This window comes from Phoenix dactylifera, chromosome 9 (genome assembly GCF_009389715.1).
Source record: "Phoenix dactylifera cultivar Barhee BC4 chromosome 9, palm_55x_up_171113_PBpolish2nd_filt_p, whole genome shotgun sequence".
Classification (NCBI taxonomy): domain Eukaryota; kingdom Viridiplantae; phylum Streptophyta; class Magnoliopsida; order Arecales; family Arecaceae; genus Phoenix; species Phoenix dactylifera.
In genome coordinates, this window is record NC_052400.1 from 9,553,275 (window position 1) to 9,577,559 (window position 24,285).

At 38.3% G+C, this 24,285-nt stretch overlaps 1 protein-coding gene across 5 annotated transcripts; it reads left to right on the plus strand.

Annotated features, from left to right (window-relative positions):
• On the plus strand, nucleotides 1–23,829 carry LOC103709388 (zinc finger CCCH domain-containing protein ZFN-like). Of its 5 annotated transcripts, none has more exons than XR_005513280.1 (12): nucleotides 1–244; nucleotides 678–890; nucleotides 1,132–1,289; nucleotides 6,140–6,202; nucleotides 11,826–11,945; nucleotides 12,067–12,360; nucleotides 16,146–16,472; nucleotides 22,141–22,603; nucleotides 22,698–22,817; nucleotides 22,895–22,979; nucleotides 23,264–23,348; nucleotides 23,438–23,829. XR_005513280.1 is itself a non-coding variant. In XM_039129957.1 (7 exons), the coding sequence occupies exons 1-7, from the start codon at nucleotides 142–144 to the stop codon at nucleotides 22,477–22,479; spliced, it is 1,404 nt and encodes a 467-aa protein (XP_038985885.1). In that variant the 5' UTR covers nucleotides 1–141; the 3' UTR covers nucleotides 22,480–22,669. The 5 variants fall into 5 exon arrangements, 1 of the variants encoding a protein (XP_038985885.1); XR_005513281.1 differs by having other exon boundaries at nucleotides 175–244; nucleotides 742–890; XR_005513278.1 differs by lacking the exon at nucleotides 678–890.
• Nucleotides 23,830–24,285: the final 456 nt, after the last annotated feature.

Genomic DNA, 24,285 nt, shown 5'->3' on the forward strand with positions numbered 1-24,285 from the left:
CCCCCCCCTCCCTTTCTCTTTCCCTCCTCCTCTCTTCCCTCTCCTCCTCTCTCTCCTTTCTCTACACCTCCTCTTGTCTGATCGCTGCTTGGGAGGAGCTCCGACCGCTGAGATCCGGGGATTGATGGCGGAAGCCCGCCCATGGGCTACGATGGCGCCGGGATCCAGACGCGCGGCTACAGGGCCACTGCCGCGTCCGTGACGGAGGCGTCGTCGTCCTTGCTCGCCCCTGCCTTTGATGAAGGTTAGGGTTAGGGTTTCTCATGCCGCTTCCGTTTTGACCTTGTTTCTCTCATTCAATTGGTCGCCGAAATATTACGAGAGTTCATGTTTTTGGGGATCTGTGGTAATGGGAATTCGAAAGTTGGGTTTTTTTGGGTGAATCTGGGGTTCCCATTGGTGGAATTATGTGCCTGGTACCTGATTATATATTTGGTTGGATTGGAATTTAGACATTGCCGAAATCGTCTCTTTAGAATCTTTAATACTGAATCAGATTGGACAGTAAAAGTAAGGGTCTGAGGTGTTTTTATTCTGTTTCGGTGGGTCAACTGTTTGATACCTTTTGGTCATTTGAAGGATTTGTCTGCTTTGTTGATCTCTTTCTGTATCTATATTTCACATGTGATTCTGTGATCCCATCTTTTAGAATTCCTTTTGGTATTCAACCTTTTCAGTGGGCTACAGAAGAAGAATGTTGCAATGAGAATGGCTCCTTATGATGCGTTTCTGTTCATGTAGCGATGTCAAATTTCGAACGTTGGATGTTTCAAAATTTCTTTGTCAGGCAACTGCCTGAATTGAAATTGCTAGTTCATTCAAGCAGTGAATCCTGTATAATTGTGACCAATTGGTGTTTCGTTGTGGAAAATGGCAACTGTACTTTATCTGTACGTTGTCTGGATTCTTCCTCTTATCTTCCTTTCTAAATTTATTCCCTTATGAAATGATGGCAATTTGTCTTTTTCCTGAATCTTTGTCTGGAAGCCTCTTCATTTATTTACGCTGCTACTCTTGTTTCTATTACTTTTCGTCTTGAAGTGGCTATTTTTTAGTGTATAACTATGACAAGTTTCCTATGGAAGCATATGGGATGTATTTTCTGAATTTATGCTTTTGGTGCTACTGCAGAGACATTGTGGCAGATGAACATGAGAGGAAGTGAATCCATGGAATCTGGATCCTATCCGCAGCGCCAGGGAGAGCCAGACTGTGCTTATTACCTCAGAACGGGTCACTGTAGATATGGGGTGACTTGCAGATACAATCATCCTCCTAATAGAAAGCTGGTAAAGCTTACTGCTTGTTTTATTGTTTATATTGCACTCATGTGAAACTGTGCCTAATTGATCATTTTGCAAAACATGGTTGTTCATTTGGTATCTCCTTTTGGTCTTTATTCAGATTTGACATTTATTTTGAGTGCCTTTATTGAGCTATATGTTTTTAAGTATCATTTTGCTTTTGGCTTTCCATAAAGACATCTTTTTAAGTACCATTCATAATCTGACTTTAAGATCTAACTCTTTTGCTGCAAGAAATACATGTACGTGCTTGACACTTGCATTTCTAGGCATATCAATATTGTTTGCTTGCTTAAAAGTGCCCCTGTTCTTGATCATTTCCTGTAACAACTACACCTTCTTCTCTACTTTTTGGTCTAGGCTTTTCTCAAGTATAGGGGAACCTTAGAAGGTTTTCTGCAGTTCCATGGGTGTGGGGAACTATTTCTCTTATAATTTCAAACATATCATATTCCAAGAGCTATGGACTTACTTCACTCCATTTGAAAACTTATCGATTCATAAGCACTCTTAGCAATTACTTCAGCTACGTGCTTAAAACTCTAAAGTCTCTTTTAGTACTTACTTATTTAAAAATCAATGAAATTATAATTGTGATATACCAGTATTCGCTTTCTTCAAGTCAGGTAGTTTACGTTCCCCTTCCATCAACTGTCTAATCAAGCAAATAGCCTCTGTGATCTACCTTTCGACTTTCCAATATATCAGTACTAATGTCATTTTCCTTAATGCTCGCTGCATGATTGTCAATCAATCTCATAACCATAGCTCATAGGTCGGCTCTCATGATTATTGTTCTATATGTTTGTTTGTGCATGTGCGCACGTGCACATTGTGCTTTGTGGGCGTGCACACACATTCTTATGTAACTATCATTTCCCAGAAGTAATTGTACTGATGGGCTATGTTCGGCAGTTGTGCCTAGGCCCAGTATCAGTGCAAACGTTTAAAAAAGAAAGTGAGCCTGAACCAGGCCTGATTCTGACTTGAATACAAGCACATCCTCAGGCCAGGTGGGGCCCAAAGCTGGGCCCTGTTCATTTGACTCTAATTACAAATCCCGGGTCCAATCTGAGATATGTTGGGCTTTGGTTTGAGCCCAAGCAGGCCTTAGGGTCTAATATTCAAGCTTGTACCCAATTAGTTAAGGCCTTCAGGCTGCTTGGTCTAGCCAATTCCATTGATCAAAATTTTAAACGCCGGCTGGATGGTGGGAAATTCTTCCATCTTGAGTGCTCAAATGGGATGAGTCAAGAAGTGGACAGGAATGAGGTGGGATGTTCACCATTCCGAGTGTTGAGCGTGGGGTGTCCCTGTTCCATAGGGAAATTGGGATGATTCCATCCTATGGTATTTAAAACTTTGCCATGGTGGCCCGTTGTAGTAATATAATTCTTTGATCATGCAAAAATTTTCTTATTTTGTAGTTCTTACTGACTGAACTGGCATACCAAATGAACCAATGAACCTAATTTCTCTTACTTGATCAGCAAAACTTCAATAGATATGCATGTCTCCTAATCTTCTTGTCCTTTCATCTTCATCTCTACTTACTTATGTTAAGAGACTAGTATTAACGTACTGCACGTAGTTATGGTTTTGCTGCTTTTCCGCCTCCAACAGAATATTCACTTATTAATTGATATTGCAATCCTTACTTGTTCAGTGCTATTTTAGGTAATTTGATCTGCCCCTTTGATTGGCTCTTCCAAAAAAAGCTGTTCATAGATAAATCTCCTCGCCTCCAAAATTGATGTCATTTATTCCTCTCTATTGTCACTGGTTTGAATTTTATATGTCAATATTTCTCTGCAAATTATATTATTGTTGATGCTGCTTACTTCTAGATTCTTCAGGAAAAAAGGCTTTTGATTGCCTAACAACTACTCAATATCACCTATTATATAGTTTTCAAGTTTTACTATTCATACTCCAGATAATGTCTAACAGATGTTACACCTCCCTTGCTATATTTTCTACCTTAATCCTGACATCATATTGATTTCATCCCTTTTCTAGTTGCTTGTAGTGTAAGAACATATCTCGCAGCTTATGTTATGTAGTTTGACTTTTCTTGCTTAAGATCCTTGCATTTGATTTATCTTTTCTTCTAAGGAGAATAATTAAACTGTAAGCATTTAATAAATCTTGATCCTTGATAGTCGCCAAATGCCCTAGAAAATGGTTTATACAATTTTTAGTTAGTATATACAGATAGTGCTAGCTTTGCTTGTGCTAATATTTTAATATGTTTTAAAAGAAGAATGAATGCAGGTCCATTTGCTTATAATGTTAAAAATGTGGGCCTCCTTGGTTTCTTTGTTCTACCGTACTTGTGGTCGATCACTTAGGCCTAGTTGAGGTTTGATGACAAAACAGCAAGGCAACTACTCCCTGCAACACCCATCATTTACATTACGGAAGATGAAAAAAAAAGAATTTATTCATGCACGTCTCCTTGCAGTCCCTAGTCTAGAACTCTTGCTTAATTCTCCATGATCTCAATGATTACAGGCTATTTGAATTAATTTGCAATGGAAAAAACCCATAAGTTTATTTTGTGTTGAAACTTGTTGCTGGAAGAGTTATGCTTGTGTGTAGTATTTGGCAGAAAGTCTCATTGTGTAGGATTTTGGCACTCTAAGATGAGGCTTTTTGGAGAAAACTTGATAAAACATGTATAGGATGATAAGTTTATTGTTCGGATAAGATAGTTGGGTAGCAACAAGGACCCATAAGCCAAAGATGAGATAGTAGAGATAGGGATTTTGAGGCGGATGTGTTAAATCTAGGAGTGATTAAACTCATTTATTATTATTGTACAAACTCCTTTGAACCATCTGTTTGTAAAGCTCATGAGGTCCTTGGCATCCTGACTATGAATATTATAATAAGAAAATCGAGCCATCTATCTTTGAGGCCCTCAGCATTTCTCTTTCTAATCTTGTGAACAATAAGAGAAAGATCCAAGTCAACCTTCAATATTATCATGCCTGTCTGCACATTCCCCCCCCCCCCCCCCCCCCCCCCCCCCCCCCCGCGTCCAAAAAAAAAAAATCATTCTCCAATAAATAGATAGACAAAAAATTGTGTTGTTTTATATCACAAATTTATTGTAAGTAATCTTAATTGATAGGATCACGACCATCCACCAAGTGCTGCTTTTTGACCAAATCATATGCATTTTGCATGTTAAGATCTAGGCTGAAATTTGCAGGTTACATGAAAGTAAGTTGTCCCCAAGGTTTGAAATATTAAGCAATTCAATGTGTACCCATCAATATGTATCATATTGAAGACTTCTCGATACAGGGTGGTTCTCATTCAGTACAAGGAGGCTCAGTTTAGTATAGGGAGACTTGGTTCAAGTGAAAAAACATCCAAACCAAGAGTGGGTGAAGCAGTTCAGGGATAGATTGAGGCAAGTTTGTTTGGAACAATCTTGGACAGCACCCAAACTAGGAACTACCCAAGTGCCCACTCAGGAAAGTGGGTTAAAGGGTGATTTTACCTTGTTTTCAACCATTTGAAGGTGGAGTTAAGAGGAAGAGGGAACATGCTGCTACAAGGGTTTTCACATCAGATTGACTAATTTAAAAACATTTTTATGCTAGAATTTTATTCTAGTTAGGTAGTTTTCTTCCATGCATTTTTTAATTTGACCATTAATTCATGACTAATTGGCAAAATTAGGGGAAAACTCCACCAAATTGAGATTATGTTTTATTTAATCATTGTACTCATGCCTTAGAATATAAATAGAAATTCAAAATCAACAATTTTTTGGTTTAAGTTTGACACATATTATCTTCTAAGTATTTTTGTTTGCAAGTTATATTATGTGATATCTATGCTTGTGTAGGACTTCAAAACACACAGAAAACCTTCACTAAGGCAATTAACTTGATACCCACACCTTATTTCTTAGAAAAACATACACTTAGATAAGAGACCATGATAAAATTTTAAAGTTGGAGTTTGAACGCCAGAAAAAGCTGTACCAAGGGATATTTTGGGCATATCTATGACTATATATATATACCCATGCATACCCTTTATTAGCACGATTCTCAATGTGATGTATGTTGAACGCATCCTTGGTCCATACAAGAATAAGTCATGATATTTTGATCCTTGAGTGTCTAATTAGTAAATGATAAATAGAGGTTTCGTTTGAGATGGCTTTGGACACCTAAAGTGTAGGCAAAATAGCCTCTATAACAAATGGGACATAAATCTGGTAAAAGGTAGTCTAGTGCTATCTCTATAGCTAATCCTAAATTCATGGATTAAGGCTTGTAATATATGTCAATTATGCTCAAAAGCATAATATAGCATTGCATAATAATTTAATGGAAAAATAGTTTTATTCCTATCGTTGCTTTACAGCTGAGCACTATAATGTCATATTCAAAGTAAACATCATACAGATGCATTGGTGTGATGATTTGTTACTGGATCTAAATTATGAACAAAGAATCACTTGGAGAAAAAAGTTAAAGTTCTTTGTGTCATGCATTGTAAAGATGATTGAGGGCAGAATTGTTAGTATCTTTTCATGATTGTTAGCTAGAATCCATTCTATTTTTGCATATTTATCAAATTGTTATATGGCATAGAAGATTTTCTACCCCCACATGTATATTGTTGAGAATACTTCATGATCAACAATGTTGATTTTTTCTTCATGGATAGCTTAGAAGTTTCTCTTAAAAGCTTTTCTTATATATGGTTTTTAGGTTGTTTTGATATTTTTTAAATGTTTTTTTTTGTTCACTTATGTAAGAAAATTCTATCAGAATTAATGGTCTTGATTAGGTCCTGTTAAATGTTAGGCTATTGCTGCTGCGAGACTTAAGGGTGGATATCCTGAAATAGTAGGTCAACCTGAGTGTCAGGTAACCTTACATTATCATTTTCCCCTAAAGGTTGTTCTCTTTATTTCCTTAGAAAATTTCCTTGCTTTTAAAGGTATATGACTTTATTGGTAGTAAATAACTTTTGATCCATTACTAGTTGGTGTAGTTGTGTGTTGCAACCTCCTGAAAAAGGAAGGTAAAAAAAACTACAGACATTTAATTTCTGCACAATATGCTTCAGTGTCTATTAGTCAAGAATCAACACATTCTGCTGCTATGCATGAAAGGTTTCAAAGGTCCATGGCAAGGTTTCGGATATCGGTACCGACCATGATGTTGAAGGTTTCTTATTGAATTGGTACGATATTGGTTCATACTGTACCAACTCAGTACATATTGCATCTCTGTACTATCTAGTTTGAGATATTTGCAACAATAGGTGCAAAAAGTATCAATTATTCATAATATTGTCATACAATAATGAGTCTGAATATATAGTTATAATTAATTTTATAATTTTAATTATAATTTAATTTTCTAATTTTTATTATATATCACTAATTTGATTTAGAAATTATAGGATTCTGAAAATTGAAATTTTTTAAGAGTTATGTGGACATCCCTATGGCTACCACATATATATACACATGACACAGTGGATGACTAGTTTTTGGTCGAAAAATTTGGAGTTTAGGTTTAGGTGCTCCCGAATATCTAAAATTCATACAAATTGTGCAACAAGTGAGGAGCATGTGCAATAATAATGCACACATTCTACTAATTTTTCCTCCCTGAAATTATTTTTATTTTATTTTAAAAATTAATTTAATTCATAAATAATATAATTAGAATAACAATGAAATATATGTTGAAAACAAAAATTAATGTGCTGTAGTCCATCCCACAACATATTCTAATTTCATACCACAGAGAAAAATTTGGCATGAGTTCTGCTTTTCTATTTTTTTTCCAATTAGAGGCCAAAATATAACTGTGGTGCAATCGGAAGTTGCTGGATCTAGCATGTATTCCAGTGTCGAGGAGCCGGTGGAATTGCTGCACCACCATCCTCCTCCCTTCCCCTCTCTCTCTCTGTCTCTTGTCCCCTCTCTTTCTCTTGGTCAAAAGGATCTTGGGGTAATTGGAGCTCCTAAAAGTGAGAGAACCTACACCTCTTCTCTCTCTCTCTCTCTCTCCTCTCTCTCTCTCTCTCTTTTTTCATAAATCAGTCCCTCACTAGTTTGGGCTCGGTACTAGCTGGACCAGCCATGGTACAAGCCTGAACCAATCCATAATGTGAGATGTACCACAATGGCTTTGGTGTCTCACACCTAGTGATAATGTGTTGAGGACCCACACAAGCAACACCGAGGAAACGCCAAGCTGAGAGAGGACCATGTGCCAACCGAAGGCCAAAGTGGCCAAATGATGTGTATTGTGGCCGGCCGACCCTTGGCCAACCACGACTTTGGCACCGTGTGAGATCAGCCTGCGCGCTAGACCTCGCTTCATCAACCCATCACAAAGCTGAGGACGTACGCGCTGCGGCGACACCAAGCGCGCACCATGGACAACACGGCCAAGCCCCTGCGCATGCCTACTGCTGGCTTAGCATTGTTCAGTTGCGGCAGCAGCAGGCCAGGCGCGCCCCGGGGCTGGGCATAGGACAGGCGAGGTTCAGTCGCAGGAATCTTGCCTGCTATAGTGCGGCGAGGTTCGGCCTGCTGAACCTCGCCCGCTACAGTGACCGCGCGCCAGCCAGCCTGCCAGCCCACTCGTGCCTGCGCGCCCTGTCCCAGTCCCTCCCGGAATGGGACTCTCCCAGCCAGGATGCGCGACCCAGTCGACCGGGACACGCGTCCCGCGTGCCTAGGCCGCGCGCCTAGGCCGCGCGCCCAGCCTTAGTCCCTCCCGGACTGGGACTCTTCCAGCTGGGATGCGCAACCCGGTCAAACGGGACACGCGTCCCATGCGCCCAGTCCGTGAGATCCGAGCCGTCCCAGCCCTCCATCACCCACCATCCAATGGCCAAAGACTAAGTCAATATCCAGCTGCGGGAGGACTTTTCTTGAGTGATTTTCAGCCATTGATCTCATGCCAAATCGACGGAGGAAAAGCCTTGGATCCATGAGAAGACGGTTTTCCATGTTTATTTTAAGGAGGGTTACTTAGTTTTGTCTAGGGTCTTAGCCTATAAATAGAGTTGTAAGGGACCATTGTGAGGCATCTCAGAGTTATTCTAGAGTCGTGTTCTCTTGTTAGAGAGTCGGCCTTAAGGCTTGGGCGGCGATTGTGCCGATTTCGGTCCTTAGATCTTGTGTTCTAGGACTTGTGCTAGTGGTAGATACATCAATCTCCACTAGATTGGGCTAGGAGGGGATCTCTTCAATCCCTTGCTAGATTTCTTTTGCTTTCATTGTACTTGTTATTTGTTCCTTAATTAAGTGGAATATAATTCAGTTTGCTTTCATTGTTGATCTTTCTATTGAGTTATTCCACCGGCGTTGCCTGCAATCGGTCCATCATCAGCGATTTTTGAAGGCGCACGCAAGGAGTGCGAGGAAAGGTGCATGGCGAGGGGCTTTGGACCGTGAGCCCCCATCATAATGCCAGTTTTCCATTAGCGTGCTAAGGTACTGGTGGTACCATCCTTGGGTTCATATCTTGGATATGTCAGTGGATGATTGTTTACCAAGATCACTATGATAGAGGTCTATCTGAGCTGAGATGGAAGACTGGAGAAATTCAAAAGAAAAGAGATCAAATATCCCAAAATCTCTGCCAACATCTAATAGCTGAGATTTGAAATATCTGCTAATATAGTTGAAGAAAGTTTAACCACTGTTTTTTTTATGGTGGTTTTAATTTTACTAAAATAAAACCCTTTTTACAATGCTAACAGAAATAATTGAAAAATTTTGGCTGGTACAATATCTTGTTGATAGATATCTTTGGTCATATCGTCTATATCAGCTGACGTAATAAGCGCCATATTTTATGTATACTGTATCAGTGAGTGATGAAAACCTTAGTGTCCATTGGAGAAAGTGGAGTTGTCTCTAGCCATCTGTTGAGATGCTTCAAAACTTAGTTTATGGATGATGCTGGTCTATAAAGAAGGAATCTGCTGTCAATTTTTTATTTGATAGACCTCTAGTCTGGTTTATTATCTTATGGAATTTGGATCTCTATGGGATTTTAACCTGAGAAAATTATGCTTTGATTCTTTTGGGAGATATTTGCTTGTGTTGAGTGCTCAAGCATTGAGTGGCAAGGGATGTTTAGCTAGCAAATCATGGAAGTGTAAATCCTTGAGTTTTGCTGCTTTTTAAACAGAGGATGTGATTAAGCCTAGTCACAAGTACAATACTTTCAGCTAATGTTCAGAAGGATGGTCACGACAAATGATTCTCTGCTATTGTTTTAATTATTTATGCATCATAATGCAAACTACTTTCGGTCACTTGTTTGTGAGACCCGTGAGACAGCCATTCTCCAACCACTATAACCATGCCATCTTTTACTAGATACACCTTACACTGAGGGAGGGAAAATGAACAATGCACCTGCAATAAATTTTTGTATACATTGAGTTACATAATTAATAGAATTTTTTTTCAATCAGGCGAAATCATGGCAGTTCATACTTCATCTAGTGTGCATCATATTTGCCCAGCACTAGTAGTATATTTTCTTTTGAAGCTTGTAAGCATGTGATGACACTAGGAATCAATTTAATTAGGTGCAGCAAGTACATCCGGGAAGAGGGGCTCCTCAAAGCCTCACTGCTTTGGGCATTAAGCTCCTATTTGAACTCACGTCGAACTAGGGATGCAAGTAGATTGAATTGACCCACTTCCAATCTATAACCAGCCGAAAATAATTGCATTTCAAACTAAACCAAAGTTATGTGACTTAGGCTTGGATTCAAAAACATACCCTTTTCAAATATGGTTTGTATTTGAATCACTAAATTTCCAATTTGAACCCGAACCATGGTCTGCCGTACCGATATGGTACAGCTACATATTTCGGTACCGAGCCGTACCGGCCCGTACCGACCGGTACCGGCCCGAACCGACCAGTCCATACCGGCTCCAATTTTTTTTGGTTTTTAACTCCATCGGTACAGTACCGGTTCGGCTCGGTTTGGTTCGGTACCGTACCGGTACCGATGCCCACCGGTACATCGGTACAGTTGGTACCGCGTACCTTGACCCGAACCAACCCAAACCGGCCCAAAACTAGTGTGTGTATATATATATATATAATTTCAGAACCCTCCTTGAATATAAGAAATTAGTTTTCTTTTTATAATATAGTTAAGTAATATTTTGTGTTGTTAATCATAAACATATGTGGTTATCGATCAAATCTTAATAGAATATTTTTTTATAGTATCTAGATGTTGCTTAGTACTATTTTACTGTATCATATTTTTATATTGCAACATAATCAATTTATGTATGTCTATTATGGTTTTTGTTTGGATTAACTTTTGACCTATCCAAATATGGATTGAATTTGGGTTGTGCTTATCAATGATCCAACCCGACTTGATTGTGCCTTATGTAAAACCAAAAAGAAAAGGAGAGATGATTTTAAAAAAAGAAAAAGAGATTAAGTGTTGCTCAGTAATGATGTGCCGTCCCGGACAACTTGCAAGAAGTGGTAGAGAGTAAAAACCTTCTTTTATTTATAGAAATTTTGTTGGATAAATTTTGGATCATGGTTTGTTGAACCATGCCGAACTAGCTGGTTCGGGGCTGACCAAACCGGACTGGTCGGTTATTGGCCCAGTTCTTTACATGAGTTCAAAACAAAGGGAGAGAGAGAAAGAGAGAGAGCGGGAGGGAGAGGGAGTGGGAGAGAAGGAGGCCGAGAGAGAGGGAGAGAGGGTTTGGAAAGAGGGACAGAGGGATCGAAAGTCCATCCCAGTTCTGTTTCGAAATAGGGGATCTATTTATTTTTTTGAAGATTTTAAACTGAAGTCGGCAAATGGTCTGCCGATTTCACTGTACCAACCCATATTGTATTGTGCCGGTTGCCAACTGGTACAATTCTCAGTACTGGTTCCGCAAATCTTGTTTCAAACGGATTTCTCACTTGCTCCCTATCTTTTTGAGATTCACTGAAATGAATGCTCTTGAGGCAACTTGATATTGGGATCCTGAATGGCTTGGCTGATGCCTTTGGCAGAGAAAGAAGGCAGGCAGCATGACTGCCACTTCCTTTATCCATTTCCTAATGCTGCTATCAATAGCATTGCTTGTCCTTCCTCATCCTCTCTTTTCCTAGGAAGCATTAGAAACTCATCCCATTGCGTTCCTGTTTTAATCGCATTTCTCTTTATTCTGCATGTGTGACTCTTACGTGAAGAGCCCGTTAAGGTCAAAGGAGGACACAGATTTGAAAGCATCTGATGCATGTACCAAAGTGTTTGATTTGTTGATATTTGTCCTGTTTGAATGCAATTTTTTTTAAATATATGTTGTCCAACTCATTGGCATTTACTTCACGTTATTTTAAATTTGTTTTACTTAGTCTAGTGGCACTCTATCTTCCTTATCACTTGCTAAGCGTTTGAAATTCATTTCCGTATCTATTCAATATCTAATGACCAGTGTTTAATCTACCTTTCTTTCGGTTTACCCTTTTCTAGTACTATCTTAAGACTGGAACATGCAAATTTGGAGCTACATGCAAATTTCATCACCCCAAAGATAAGGCTGGAATTCTTGGGAGAGCTGAACTAAATATTTTGGGATATCCAATTCGTCCGGTTTGTAATTGCCATTTTTTAATATTATATTTTTTTTTTGTATTATCCAGAGTTTTAATTAACCATTACACTTCATGCCAGTTGTGTTTCCATGAAAACTCGCTTTTTTTTTTGGTTGTAGAACGAGGAGGAGTGTGCATATTATTTAAGAACTGGACAATGTAAATTTGGGAACACCTGTAAATTTCATCATCCACAGCCTTCTAATGTGATGGTTTCATTACGCGGTTCTCCTTTTTATCCTTCTGTACATTCACCCACCTCTCCCAGTCAATCTTATGCTGATGGATTGACAAGCTGGTCGTCATCAAGAACCTCTTTCATTCCAAGCCCTCGATGGCAAGGTCCTTCAAGCTGTGCTCAAGTGGTTCTTCCTCAAGGGTTGGTTCAAGTTCCCAGCTGGAATGCATATCCTGTGAGTTCAGTTTGCATGCTTCCATTCCATTCTGGACTTAGTAGTACCTCTCATTCATATAAAGAGCTTAATGGCTTTCTTGATTATCCAACATACAATGCATTTGAATGATGGTCGATATCAAGAATATGTTGATTTTCTTGACAGTGTAATATACTCTATAGTACGGTTCATGATGCTTATATATATGTCGCGTCTGTGTATATGGTTACTCTTTGAGCTTGGAACTATCTTTACTTTTGTGCATGCTAAGGTGACTAACTTACTCTTCTCATTTTTCTTTGTCCATGTTTTGTCTTTCTTCTGCTAAATTCTTTTTTTCCTACTTTCTATGTTACAATGCAAACATTGGAGCCTTGACCTCATAAAGATAAATTAACTTTCTTTCTGTCGTAGTTGCACACCCTTTGGTTTTGAAAGAAAATAGCAGGCATGGTTTTGAGTACTTGATTTTTACTTGATTTTAACACCAAGTATTTTGTACTGAACCGATGCTTGTTAGCCCCTTGTATCGACACTATGTACCAGACCGACATAATATATTGATGCTCAGAATGTGCACACCGGTTGGGTGCTCGTACAAGTATTGGTACCAGTAACTAAGATCCTCAATTACAAGCACCATGCAATATTATAATATAAAAATTAGTTTATCCAAGCTAACCATCATTATTGTGCCTTATGGCAAAAGTTCTAATCATGGTTTGCCGAACCATATCGAACCAGCTGGTTCAGAGCATATTGAATCGAACCAGTTGGCTCTCGATACCAAGATTCGCCATTCCGGTATTGGACCCCCTACCGGTATCATCATATTATAGTGTTAGTACATGGTACGGTATGAGACAACAAGGTGTACCGAGTATCGGTATGGTACGAGACTGTGCACTAGTTTAGTACTGGTGCAATACGGTATGCGTACTGGTTCGGTATTGGTACAGTACGGTATATCCGATATGTTACAGTACCGACCAGTACGGCAAATTTTGACCGGTATGATTCGACATATAAAATTGCTTCACCCTCACAGTGATAGGATGATGTCTAATACTCCTCGATCGCGGCTTCGACCCTCCTTGCTCGAAACCCTAATCCTTGATCCTCGATGCTCGACAATGATGCCGAAAGCTGCCGCCGCCGCCGCCGCCGCCGCCGCCACCGCTGCTACCGAGGTCCCCAGGCCTAGGTAAGTCTCTCTCCCCCTCCCTCTCACTCGACCATAGCCTCTCCCTCTCTATATCTCCCTCCCTCTCTTCCTCCCTCTCCTTGTCTCCTTCTCTTCCTCTGTCTCCCTCTCTCCCTTTCTCTCTCCCTTAACGATGGCCTCTCGGCTTTCTCCCACTCACCCTCTCTCTCGGCCTCTTGCTCTCCCTCCCTGCCCCCCTCTCTCCCTCCCTTCCTCCCTCTCCCTCTTTCTTCCTCTCTTTTTCCTCTCCCTCTTCTTCTCCCCATCCCTTTCCGTCTCTGCCTGTGTCATATGCCTTGGAATGGCATAGTACAAACACATACCATGCTGAAGCGCTCGCTAGCTGGTACCCTCTCTGGTATTGGTTTGGTGAACCTTTGGTTCTAACCCAAACATCTTGTTGGTTGGTGGGTCCAAGATCACCCATCAAATGATCCTCCCCTTTTCACCATTTGTGCGTATTAGGTGCCAACATCTTGTTTCCATAGTGCATAAATTTTTGTGCCATGAGAGGCAATGCTCGCTAGGGGTCCTATGGTGATTGGAAAGAACTTCTGCAAAAACATACATATAAGTAATTATACATCGATTGAGGATAATGAAAAACCAGTAAAGTCAGAGAAAAAACTTGGAAATGATATTTTGGTAGATTGTGCTTCTTTTTGCCTTAGGTTGCTAATTGCCATTCTAGAAAAGAGTTCTAATTAAACAAATTATTTTGTGTCTCCATGATAGCTATATTTTTCTTTTGTTGCACCTTCCGCTAGTGGATAAATCTCAGACTTTCTTCTCCGCTTTTCTCGATTTATGAAACTAGAATTGTTAAAGGCTGCTAATGGATGCAGGAAGTACAAAATTCAAAATTATTATGTAAGAGGTAGGCACAAGAACCACAAATTCAGGAAAGCAATCATGTTTGTACCCCCTATCTTAAGTTTACCTTCTTACGCTTTTCTTTCTCCCTTTTTGTTCACATAATTCCATAATGAAGTTTTTGCCTCCTGTTGATATATCTTTCTTCAGTTAATTCACATTAAGCCCACAGAAGACTTGTTTTAATCTTTTGTCTTGGGCTGTACTGCTGTAAGGCAATTGATATTGTATTCTCGCTCTTCTCCAATATTATGTTGGTTCTCCAATTTATTTGGTGTTGCAACAACCAAGAACTTGTTGCCTCTGAGGTCTTAAAGCTGGATACTGAGCCACCGCTGGTGATTTCTGATGTTGTGATTGGTTTTGCTTTGTCAGTTAACCTCTATACAATCCACTGAAATTAGTTACCACTTCACCTATAGGAAAATTGATGGTTTAATCCATGAGAAAATTGATGGCCTCTAATTTCTCCAGAATTTTCTTGGTTCCTATGAACAAGTGGTCAAGAGGTTCATTGTAAACGAGTCATGATCATTTCAAGACTAATCTTTTTTGTTTCATTCAGTGTATAAGCTTGAGAGTAGTTTAGAAACATGAATACTGAAATGATCATATTTACAAAAAAAAAAATGACTGGGAGAAACATGTCTACAATGTATAAACTACAGAACTTTCATCGCCGCCATCTTCTTTTACTAAGATATGTTTAAGGTAGGATGCAGGCATACATTGCATTGGAGATATATTAATAACACATGATTACATAGGAGTTGAAGTCCTAACTCAAACTCAAGATGCGTAATGAATCTATGAAATCTAGAATTGAAGTTCAGAAGGGTAATATCTGCAGAAATTTAAATGTGTTTCTCTAATGTTTATCCTTGTTCTTCTCCATGAGTTTCTTTACAGTACATTAGATATCGAAAAGTTACCCTGCTCTTTCAGGAATTATGGAAGTAACTTACGTTGGCAGCTAATGCCTCTCATGTATCTAGAACATCTAGTTGAATTTTCATGATAGGGTAATTTGTTTTATATTTGGTTACATTCATTTTAGGCATCTGAAATATTGATTATCAATTTTGTGTTATGTCATTGTAGATAGAGTTGGATAATATTAATCTGTTTTTAGTCCTTGAAATTTTGCCATTGAGGTAATCCTGAAGCTTGAAGCTTTATCTACCATAAATTAGGAAATTTTTACCCATAATCATCCTTTTTCCATACAGCTGCTCCATGTGCATTAGGTACCAATGGATGTCCATTATGTTATGCACACACAAATGTGCACACATATATGTATGTATTTATATATTTATATGTATGTCACACTAACGCATGCACAATACATACACGTGTATGAATTTATGTGCATATTTGTAATATAAATTTATTATTCACCGTTTATCGGCTTGAATCCTACAAGGCTACAACTGCTAGGGTGTATAGCCTAAGATAGTGCAAGCAACCATTTGTCAAAGTTTACATGGTGAATAGACGATTTTAATTCATGTTAAAATTTTTATGTCCTCATAGATTGTCCTACATTACTTGTCTATGCGTTATGTTGCCCAAAACATGACCCCCAGAATCAGATATTACTTCATTGTTCAACCATACTCATCAGTATCTGTTTTCCTACCAAGTCTATGGTTTCTTAGATCTGAAATTAAATTACCTACAAGATTTGTTAAAAGTGTTATTATGCTCTGATGTTTCTCTGCAGGGACCATTGGGGTCTGTTTCATCTTCTGAAAGCCAGCAACAAGCACCAGGGACTGTTCAAATACATGGATCTTCTCGCCCAAGTGAAACAAGTGCAGGAGCTCAAGGGATAGTCTCATCGTATCGATCCAGTTCTATTACTATGGGCCAGCATGCATTGCAGAAGGATAATGTGTTTCCTGAGAGGCTTGATCAACCTGAATGTCAATTTTACATGAAGACTGGAGACTGTAAGTTTGGTGCAGCCTGCAAGTTCCATCATCCTAAGGAGAGATTGATCACTGCTCCTAACTGTTTGCTGAGTCCTTCAGGCCTTCCACTACGCCCAGTAAGCTATACAGTCAGCCTTCATATTTCCCTAATGACCTGATTTAGGACCCATGCATGTTTTAGTCCATGCTAATTAACTTTGATATCTGTTTTATTTCAGTTGCTGGAGATGTAATAAAATAGTATTCTTTTGTGTCGTTTTGTTATGTTGCTTGTGCAGAACTTTTACCTTGTTTCATTGATATTTTTTGTTAAATATTATTCCGTTATTTATTCTTTATCATCTTTTAGAATTAGAACGATACTTTGTGTGAATACAAGTTGGAGTTTTCCATTCACATAGCTGACTTGAAATTGAGATACTGACCCGTACAAATTGTGCAAGATGCAACTAATTTGATGAGCAGTAAGATAAATTGGAAATATTCGGATTGTGCAAGATTTATTCTAATTAACCCTAGAAGCAACGTTTCTTAATAAGCTGCAAGATTAGTTTGAATTAGGTGGATTGTGTAGGATCTATTGTACTTAAACCGAGAAGCAGTTGATCTGCTTTTACTGAGGTTCACATGGCTCTTTCATGGTCTGTGGCTCTGTGCAGTAGTTGACATTAGCTTGTACCACTTTGAGCATACTTGAAGCCATGTTCATAAGTTTGGTATTTTGGAGATAGGCTGATTTTGAATTGAAAATGTAGAAGATTCATAAAAGAACTATGGAAGAATTCAGGGAAGTGGAAAAAGAAATGGTATATGCATACATCAGATCCGAGAGAACACTGATTTAAGATGAAACAGAACTTTTGTTCTTCTAGTTGTAGATTATTGATGATTCGTGATTAGTTTGTGCAGATCTTTGTGGAGGAGGTATAAAGGGGAATTGTCTTTTGGCTTATATTATTTTTGATAACACCTATCCTGTGCTACAATAATTTATCAATTAAGAAGGTATATTTTTAGAGTGCATTCTAAATAGGATTTTTTTAGGCCTTCCAATATTTTATTCTTCAGCACACTTTTTGTTGATCATCCACCTTGGATCTGTCTTAAATGGGCCGTCATGTAGTTTGAAGAATTCATGGAACACCGATTAAAACTTAGTGCATAACATGGGTGACAGCCAAGCTAATGGATCTATGCATTCTAACATACTGAATCCTTAATTAAGATTTCACCCCTTCTAATTGCACTATGCTCATTTATCATGGTAGGTGATCCACATGAGGAACTCTGATGTGCATCATTGGATGGTTGTATTTATACAAGGCATAAGCCATTAACAAGTGAATTAGGGCTGGCGAAGATGGTCCTTATAGATTCTCTCAAATAATGTGTTTTTTGATGAAGGTTATCAGCTGATTTTAGGCAATCACTCATGTGTTCTTTTGGGCGAAGTTTTAAGTAGCTTTCTTTGTTCTCGACGGTGCTAAAAGTCAACATACATCAATATAAAAGATGCTCGAGTATTGAAAGATGCATAACTAAAGCATCTAGATATGGTTTGTTTAAAAATATCGTGCAATCATATAAATATAATAGTACATGGTGCCCTCTATATAGAAATGATTTGTACATGTGCCAGCCAGCATTCCATACCATTAGTGTCAACAAACTGCTACATAATGCAGTGATCTTGTAGCAGAATGCTGAGTGATGCAAACTGGATGGTGATGAGGAGCTCATGAAATATGAAACTATATGATCTTGGTCGTAGATCTTGTACTTTAAATTATCAAAGGATCAACTGTTTGATACTGGCATATAAGATAGCGTCACCAAATTTGTTATGATAACTCCATAGCCTCAGGGCTCGTTTAGTTCGCGGGAAGCATTTTTCCTCCTAGGAATATGATTCCTGGAAAGAAGATTCCTAGGAAGAGACTGCCTGGAAATGTTCTTTTGGCATATTTGGTTAAACATGGAAAAGTGACAGATTTCCAGAGTGCTTATGTTTGGTTGACCATCCACTTTTCTAGGAAAGTTGTGTGATTCCTATTATATCCTTAATAAAAATTAGGTTTTTAATGCCACTTTAATGCTGAAGGGCCTTTTTGGAAAGAAATAAAAGTGGAGTGATTCTCGCCTTATGGGAAAGTAACTTTCCCATGTTTCTCATGGGAAAGACTTTCCTATGAAATGTAGGAATCATATTCCTATGGGAATACAACTTTTCCATCTCTCTCCTTTGAAAACTCCAACTAAATAAGAGGCATTTCATTACTTTCTTGTTGACCATACTTTTTCCCCTTCTTTTCCCGCGAACCAAACGACCCCTCAGAGTCTTTGCAAAACTTTGCTCATTTCAATGACCATTGCATGGTAATGCGGTCGGTCATTCAAGATGCTTGTGTAGCTTTAAATGTGTCAAATGAATGTCTCGTGCTCCGCTATGATGAAAGGCTTTGTTCATCCCTGATGCAATCATTCCAGATATATCTCCTCAACATTTAAAAGAGGAAAAATTTAGGACATTCTCAAATATCCCTTCTGTTCTAAGCAGTGCTTTGGTTTGGCCACTGTAGTGAATGCCTACCAACAAAAAAAGAACTTAGGAATCTGCTCATGTTCAGACAAGTCTATTAATCATGTTCAAGTGCAATAATCCTACTAAAATCAACCAATCAATTAAAAAAAAATCGGTGTTCTAATTAATTATATCAAGCAGTTTAAGTTAGCCAAATTGAAGATTTATTTATCATAATGCTAGTTTCTTATTATTCTAAATTTAATATATAAAGATAAGAAAATGCTTAGATAGACACTTTATATTTTAATTGCCTTTATCTTTTTCCATTAATTTTACTGGTGACTAATTTACATTCCGTTTATCTTGCCAAGAAACTTATTGCAAGAACTAGATTATACTTAGTTACAAATAAAGATACATGCCATTTGGTTCTATTTTTAAAAATCTTAACAAAAGTGCCAGTTTAGTAGGCTGGTACAGTGATTTGGTGGTTGTACTAGAGGCTTGGGTTCGGATCCTGCCTTTCCCCGGAGTTTGGGGTGCCAGCAGATTTTGGAGATCTACCCATCATATAGCCCAGTGCCCACACCTCTCTTCTAACTGAAAGGCTAAAAGTCAAAGTTTGTTTATGGATGTGTGAAACAGCCCTTAATGCATGATATCCAAATAGAATTAAATAGATTTACTTTGTGGTTTATGGGCTGCACTTCCATTTTATCATATTTTGGATGAGAAATTGGGAGCAAATTCATTTCCTAGCTAGAGTCCTCTGAATTCTGTGGTTGCCTTTATTTTAGTGAATCTAGTGGCACTTACATAGATCTGTGATTTGCAACATAAATCTAATGCAACAAAACATGTTTCTTTCCTTTTTCCAAAGTTTTAAAAAGGACTAATACATTCATTTACATCTTTGGATCTGCTTTCAAACTATGTTGAGAGACACTTGGCATCTTGTTTTCTTAAGTCTAAGATCACAGGACAGGGAGGGGAGAGGGGGGGAGTGGAAATGATAGGTTTTCTAGGAAGCTAAATGTGTGTGGTTTATTTTTTAAAAGGAGAAAGGGTGGTGTAAAAGGAGAAAGGGGGACCCCCCCACCCCCCAAAAACCAAAACCTAATGCAAATGTGTTAGCATTTTTGTGATAATTAGACTGCAGTTTTGTTGAACACAATTTTTGTCTTATATTTTGATTATCACAGTATGTCATGTTAAGACAACCATATTGATCCAAAGGATCACTAGATCTCTTGTGGTTGTGCTCAGCCACCTCGGATAGGTCTGAGCAAGATTTGAGTAGAATTCACCACATCCAAGATTGAATTATACATCAAAACTTTCAGAGGGCATAACTTCCTCTACAGCTCGCAAGAGTTTTATCACACCCCACTGATATGTGGGTTCGATGATGTTGGGGCCTCAAAAGGGACCAATTAAAGTAGAAGTTTCCTTTTCAGCTAAGACTTTTGTTGGCCATATCTCCCAATCTGTGATGAACTAGATGATGCAACAACAGACATAGTTGATGTAGAAGTAGAAATCTAGCTAAAAAGAACATACCGGTGCACAAGGCTCCTGTCATTGTGGTGTTTGGGGAGGCTCAAATAAATACTGTCTTACCCCCTGCATGCAGAGAGGTTGTTTTCTGTGTTTCGAACTCCTGACATCCAAGTCCTAATGGAGTAACCTTACTGTTGCATTAAGGGATGCCCTTGGTAGAGATTTAGCTCCCGGATGATTTTAGCTTTGGCGTGATTTTCCCTACTCGTCACTTGCTATTTAGAAAAATTCTTAGTTTTTTTAACTAAAAGAGAAATTCTACCAGAATTGTGGGGACTCAAACCTCACTAGTATAAATAGAGGCACTGTAACTCAGTTTTAACATTTTAATTGAAAGCAAAAATGGCCTAGAGCTCTACTTTCCCCACTCTATTATTTATTATTTTCTAAGGTCTGAGTTGAGCAGATTGAAGGAGCTGCTTCCTTCCCTCTCTGGTCAGATTTTTTCCTAGCTATCAGTTTTGGCGTGAGATTTTTGATACAAATTATGAAACTTAATGCGGGATAGATTAACAGCATTATAGGTTTCTTGGTTCTGCTCTCATATAGTGGAGTATCGGATTATGTTGCAGGTAGTTATGGCAGACCAATACTTAATTTAATTTTGAATTGGCCCGGACTCAGAAATTGGAATTTCCGATTGATTTTTGGTTCTTGCAGTTAACCTGAATTTCACATCAAGGTACATGTAGGCATGGAAAAATTAGCTTAAACTTGAATATCCTACTCAATATGAGTAGGCTTGGTATAAAAGTCAAATTGTTGGGTCTATCTCATGAATCTAACTTGTGTTAAATGATTAACCTGGTTTTAATCAAATTACTTGAAACAGTCCACTTTCTTTGTGGAGACCTGTATCCAACCAGTTTGAATCTATCTTGGTTGTTTATTTTAAAAATTTCAGAATTTAATCATAAACTAGCATGCCAGGAAATCTATAAACTTAACTATCTGTCACCTGACATAGAAATCCGATGAATCAATCTGTGAATACTTCAAATATGCTGTTCCAAAGCTATCATATATTAGAAATTGTGTCATAAGTATCAAATTTTCTTATTATTGATTTTGAATTTTTTATATTTTGTTAGTAATATTATTTTGTCAGGCTGATGTAGAAGCACTTACTGGAAATTACAATCTGTATTTGGAACGCTTTGCAATATTAGGGTCTAGAAAAGAGGAGGGCAAGACCTGAGCTGATGTGGATGGTAATTCACAACAGAATTGAGGAAAGCTTACCGTAACACTAGAATTAGCCTTTATAGGAGCGATTGGTCTAAAGCTGACTGCAAATAATAAGGGCAGAACTTGATGGTGATGGTTATGATTTTAAGTGCTTTGTAATCTTGGTTATTTTGTACATCTTCAATAACAATTAATGGCTATTACTTTTTAGGGCACCGATCTTTGTACATTATTTTGCTAATTTTTGAATTTTGCTTGTTTGTTTAGATGGTAATATCTTGCATCTCTCTCTCTTTCTCCCCCACTCTTTTTGGTCTTAAGATATATGTTACGATGTTTTACATTATAGCTCCTGTTGTATGAATTGAGCTGTATTCTAAGAACTTACAAATGTTTCAGTACAAATCTTTTCATGAAAGCAGCAATTTTGCTGCGTAGTGCATTTTCCTGCTTGATTAGGTAATAAGAGTGTTTAGTTTTCATTTCTCTTTTTTTTTTTTTGCCTCTGACAGGGAGAACCTTTGTGTGTTTTTTATTCTCGTTATGGTATCTGCAAATTTGGTCCAAATTGCAAATTTGATCATCCTGTGGTAACTTCCATGGGAATCTTCGCATACAGTCTTTCAACATCTGCATCAGCTGATATCCCCATAGTTCGGCATTTATTGGCATCTTCATCAGTACCTCCTGCACTTACATTGTCTTCAGAAGGTCCTGTTGAAGCTGGGACAGGAAAACCCAGAAGAGTTTTAATGTCAGAGCCTCGGCAAATGTCTTCTGGTGATGAACATGTTGAGGCAGAGGGATCACACACCACTTCAAGCATTGGGCAAGTTTCTTCTTTTTCCTAAACCCTTGAAGTAAAAGAATCCCTGTATATTGAGTTCCCAGTGCTAGAGATGTACAGTTTTTTCACGAAGAGATGAAGCTGTTCATCTGAAGATATGTTTACTCGACAGCCATCTCATTCACATTGTTAGATCTGCACACTGTTTAAATTTGAGGTTAAAGTTTTTTTAATAAAAGTTTCATTTTTCTCAATTCTTTTTTTTGTGGATCACCTTTCCAGAAATTCTGTATATGTTGCACTACCAGTTCTTACTGTATAAATTGTTGAAGTCGCTAATCCAGCAATTACCTTAGCACGTTGGTCATCATGTAGCAGTCTACGTGTCATGTTTGCACTCAGGTCTGTCCACCACCATAGCTGTTTACTTTGTATACTTAAAAGGGCATCTTAGTGCATGAGTTTCCTTGCAACTGCAGGGTCTGGGGAGGATCAGATATTCCAAACTTCTGTTTGCTTTGCATGCTTCTGTTCAACAAAGTTTTGATGTTCCAAAATTCGTAGGTTGGTGGTTAATCTTTCTTATTTCCAATTGGTCTTTTACATTCTATTATCCACAGCAATGCATAGTTCTTGATGGTGGCTGCTGAGGTTGTATCTAGATCTTGTAAGACACCTGCAAGTTTCCAGCTTGATATAAGGAAAGCAACCTCTAAATTTGTAATTTTCACAATTCAGCTCTAAATATGTAGTTGTTCAAGCTCTGGAAGCCTGCTGTTGCTCGTAGGATTATTCATTTGTTGACATGACAAATTTTGCAATATTAACTTTCTAGTTTCTTCGGCCAGGATCATGGAAATCCACAGATTTGACAGTTCAAAAGAATATCCTGTTGCAGCTGAATCCCTGATATGCATTATTGAATTTCACAAGGTATTCTAATATGTAAATTGCTGTTCTCTAAATAAGTTTTATCTGACCAAAGGTGGCTCCAGAGTGATCCTCATTAATGTTTGTTGCAGGTTTGCTAGTTAGCAAGTAATTAAGTTTTGTACATGACTCTCACATTCACGAGTTTGGACTTTATTCAGTGTATTTTATTAAAAGGTCGCTTAGGTCCAAGTTAGATGTTGAATACGACCATAATCATCCGGCCTCATCTCAGCTATTTGGGTCAGCAGATGTTGAATGAAAAGTAAGTTTTTTGGTTAATACAAAATAAGTTTAAATTAGCTTTTTATAAGCTGTCCCAAAAGCGGTTACTTTGTCAATTATTAGAAAGTGTGTACATTTCTTCAGTGATTATCTGATGTAATCCTATACTTATAACTGTTGACTAGCAAGCGAACCTTATTTGAGGTCGCCTATGTATTGGAAATAGAGAATGAAAGGAATAGGAATATTGTTTGGTGTAGTTTATGTATTTTGTCAGGTCCTTGTGTAGTGAAAGAATTAAAGGTATGGGGCCTAGTATATCTTGTAGTAAAATGTTTATAATGCAATTGGCAGCGTCGGAGATTTTAGCACTGGCATTTGCACATTGGTACAGGACAAAGGTCTGCCGGATTGATATTAGGGCTTGTACCGGCCATCGGCCAGTTTGGTGCCGCAGTGTATCAAAATAGAGAGAGGTGGGGTAGTGGAGAGAGATTCATAAAAGCACTAGGGTTTAGCAAGAAAAAATTGGGACAAATTGATGGAATCATTGATGAGCTTATTCCCCTAGCATGACACCACTGAGAACTCGAATGCAATTCGCCAGCAAGGTCTTCGAGCACTCTACCATGGTGGATTGGAGAAACCAAGGGATTTCTCCTCGGTCGCTCGGCAAGAAGAAACTGGAGCCCTCAAAGAAAGAGAGAGATAAGGG